The following is a 3,803-nucleotide window of genomic DNA, read 5'->3' on the forward strand; positions in this document are numbered from 1 at the left end:
CTTAGATTCAGGAGAGGCCCCATAGTTGACTAAAAAAAATATAAAATATAAACAAATACACTAAATTTCAGGGAAAACAATATTTTTTATAAATTTGATTTGCAATGTGCATATAAGACAAAATTTCAATAGTAACTCATTTTAAAGGACATAAATGGAACTACGTGCTGCAAAAAAAAAAGACATCGTTTCTAGACAGTTAACAAGTTTATTGGTTGTTTGCCATGAAATTGGGTTAGAAAAACAAATCATGTCTGTTTTTTTGGAAAAAAAATAATTGGTAACAGTACTGCCAGGTCAGAGGCGTATCTAATTTGTCAAAAATTCTCAAGAATTGCGGGATTTTCTGTAGTACCGCCAGGTCAGAAGAGTATCTGTTTCAAACTCGCCCTATGAGAGTGGGGCAGACTAGAGTATATGGCTGGGCACTCAGCAACTTCACCCGTAAATAAATGACTCATTGGCTCAATCCTCTTTTGAGGACCTAAGTATATTTTTTTTTATCAATTTTGATGAATTTGTGAGGTCTAACTTAAGGTCTAATTTTTTTTGTTTATGGTTTTTTTTAAGTAAATTTAATAATATTTTTTTAATAATATTTTTTAAAATGTGTTTTGAATGTATAAAAAGATTCAGCGCTTTGAAAAACCTTGTAGTATTCAGATTATACAGATTTCATAACCTCTAACTTGTAATTCCAAAATATCTTACAAATTTTCAGTAAAAATTATGCCAAAAATATACCCCAGGAAAAACTAAAACATAAAATATTTAAACTACCGATTTCAAAAATAACATAATTAATAGCAGTCCGGAGCAGCCCAAACTGTAATTGTGCACTGTGCTTTTGTATTAGAGATTATACAACATAAGTTCTGTCCATTAAACGTTTACAGCATTGCTGGCCAGAAGCCACCAACATGTACATTTTTCTTCGTTTGCTACACAATACATTTTATATCATACATTTGCAATCTTGAGAAACAGAATAAGAAAAAAACAATGAAGATCTAGCTTGTGCTTTGAAAACAGTGGGCAGAAAAGCAACTACATTGCAAAAGATAGAAGATCATCTTAAAGTTTCTGTTTTTTTTATTTGGACACAAGTATATTTACATCATCAGTACTCACATAGGACCACTTCATGGGTCAAAATAAAGCCCCCCTCAGCACAAAACAGTCCAGTGAAAATCCTGAACATCTCTTGTGAATCAATTTCAATTGATCGTTACATTAGATGACGTTGAACAATCCTCTGCTAAAACCAAGTAAGAACATAATGTTTCACTATCCATTATACCCTAGAGTGGTGGGGATTATAGCTGCTTCTATATCATAGCGATTCACCCAGAATCACCGGGAATCCCAGAGAACCACTGTAAACCCTACCATGAAAGGTATTGCGGATTGGCCCTGGTTTTACCTGCCTGAGCTAGAAAGGTTAGTTATCCAAAACCACAGATATCAAAACCTTAAGAACCACCTCAACTCCTGCCATGTTTTTGGGGTTATACAATAGTTATTTCTTCAGAGAATCACTGTAAAATTTGGCGGGATATACTTGAGTTCGCACCCTAATTACATGCCATGAAGTTAACCACTGCAGACCTCAAAATAAAATCGCCAAAAACCTGCCATGATTTTGGAGAATAAAGATGCTTTAACATTCCAATTGCTTGCATTGAAACACTGTAGACCTTCAAGCCATCTGAAATCTTCTGATTACTTTCAGATAAACTTGTTTGTAGCTAAAACCACCTAACAGAACCACCACGCCCTCTACTAAGCTCAAAACTCTTATCTGGCTGTAATCAAGAGATAAGCAAGAAGCCATGACTGGCTAATCTCAGTCAAATGTGATGCCACGTTCCCATCAAATATCCTAAAATGGAGAATGTTCCTTTCTAATAGCCATTTGGATTTTCACATAAATGCTAAGATTGAAGGACCCACAAATTACATTAAAATGATTTCTCTGCCCACATGAACGGATTCTTGTAGCTCACCTGCAATTAGTCTCATATTCTGAGCAAGAAAATGCTGAGTTCTGGTCCTCCAGTGCCATCAGGATTCATCATGTAGAATGCCTCGGAATCCCTTGAGCCAACTACCCTCTCAAAGCTGGCCCTCATATACATCAATTCTCCATCTGGGCCCTCTACATCTGTGGGAAGAACACCAGCACCCATTGAAACAGCCTGCACCATCTCAAATATCTTTTCGTCTGTCATAGAGCAGCTCCTCTTCATGGCATACCCATTCTTCTTGCCATTGCAATACATGGTCCAGATAGGCTCCTGATAAAGCCTCCCTCTGTTCACAGCCCTCTCGCATTCAAGGGCAATTCTCACCAGCCCCGAGGCCATTTCCTTCACCAGAAAATTTGTGGCTATTGCAAACTCTATCAACAACACGGGAGGGGACCTCGGATCCTCCTGCACAGAAAAATGCACATGTCCCTTTCTGTACCCAAACAGGGTTCCAGTCACTCTGCTGCCGAGCTTAGGCCAATCTGAGGGTCCCCCTGGCATGCTTAGCCACCTACATGATGGAACTGGAACTGTAAAAGCATTGAAGACAGACCTTATAATTCTCACTATTCTCTTCGGCTTGTCGGATCTCCCCATAGGAACGAGGGCCAGTTTCCCCACAGTGCTAGTACTCTCTGTTCCAACTTGTTCCATAACAAGCCAAATATGGAGCTTCTTGTATGAAAAATAAAGCTGACTTCTATTAAAACAAGCCAAATATGGAGCTGCTTGTATTAAAAACAATGGTAACTACCTAGATACAGAACTTTAAGGCTGAGAATTCATTCATGTATAAATTTTCAAAATACCCACAGATCAAGCTCATCCAAAACCTACCAAAAAAGCTCAAAAGCAGGTCTGTCAAAGAAATCAAGAGCTCAATACATGCACAAATTGAAGGATATCCAGCAAATTCGGCAGTGGGAGAAAGATATTCGGATTGTTACAGACTGCAGAATTTGCACACGGAACGATTGGGTTATACACTGATTGAATAACAGCAGATCGCGGCGGTCAACACTTAAAAAACGGGAGTTATAACTCTGATCCCATTCTTGCAATGACAGTTACGACTCCCTTAGATTTATATGTTAAGTGAACGTTATAGATATAAAAACAAGATGAGATTAAATGTCAACTACCACATGCGGAGGGCAGTGTTAGCCAAATGAGGAGAAGGTGTTTTCATGTCTAGTTGCGGGAAATGAGGTTGTAATGAATTTCATTTCGCCATTTTTCAAGGAGAGGACAAAAATAATGTGAAATATAAAATTATCTGAAATAAGGTTAGGTTGTGTTTATAGGAGATATTATAGGAAGATGATTGTGTTTGTGTTCATAAGAGATATTATAGGAAGATAATTGTGTAAACTTTAGCAAAGCATTTTATCACTGACCATGTTATTTTGTTGATTTTAAAAACATTTTTTATACAAAATTATGGGAGAGGTTGATAAAAATCATGTTATTTTGTTGATTCCAAAAACATTTTTGATACGAATTATGGGAGAGGTTGATAAAAATGGTGTATTGAATAATTGAAAATTAATAATACACAAATTATATGAACATGTCGGTATTAAAATTAGAGATTTAGAGGTCTTTTAAAGAGCTCCAATGGTGACATCAAGAAACATGGTTGTCTCTTCTTTGCTTGATCTGAAATGGAGCAGATTAGTAATATTGTGCTAATTCCCCATTCAAATAAAACCCAAGATGCTTATCAAGTGCTTTAGGATTCAATGCTTTTGCTTAATTCACTGATTCCCATGA

At 36.7% G+C, this 3,803-nt stretch overlaps 1 protein-coding gene across 1 annotated transcript; it reads right to left on the reverse strand.

Moving 5' to 3' along the window:
- Positions 1–1,069: 1,069 nt before the first annotated feature.
- Positions 1,070–3,203, reverse strand: LOC149255499 (protein MIZU-KUSSEI 1-like). The gene has a single exon (XM_089457240.1). The coding sequence runs from the start codon at positions 2,682–2,684 to the stop codon at positions 2,019–2,021; it is 666 nt and encodes a 221-aa protein (XP_089313366.1). The 5' UTR covers positions 2,685–3,203; the 3' UTR covers positions 1,070–2,018.
- Positions 3,204–3,803: the final 600 nt, after the last annotated feature.

This window comes from Pinus tabuliformis, chromosome 7 (assembly GCF_031772625.1).
Source record: "Pinus tabuliformis cultivar Carrire ecotype Pingquan chromosome 7, CPIR1, whole genome shotgun sequence".
Lineage (NCBI taxonomy): Eukaryota > Viridiplantae > Streptophyta > Pinopsida > Pinales > Pinaceae > Pinus > Pinus tabuliformis.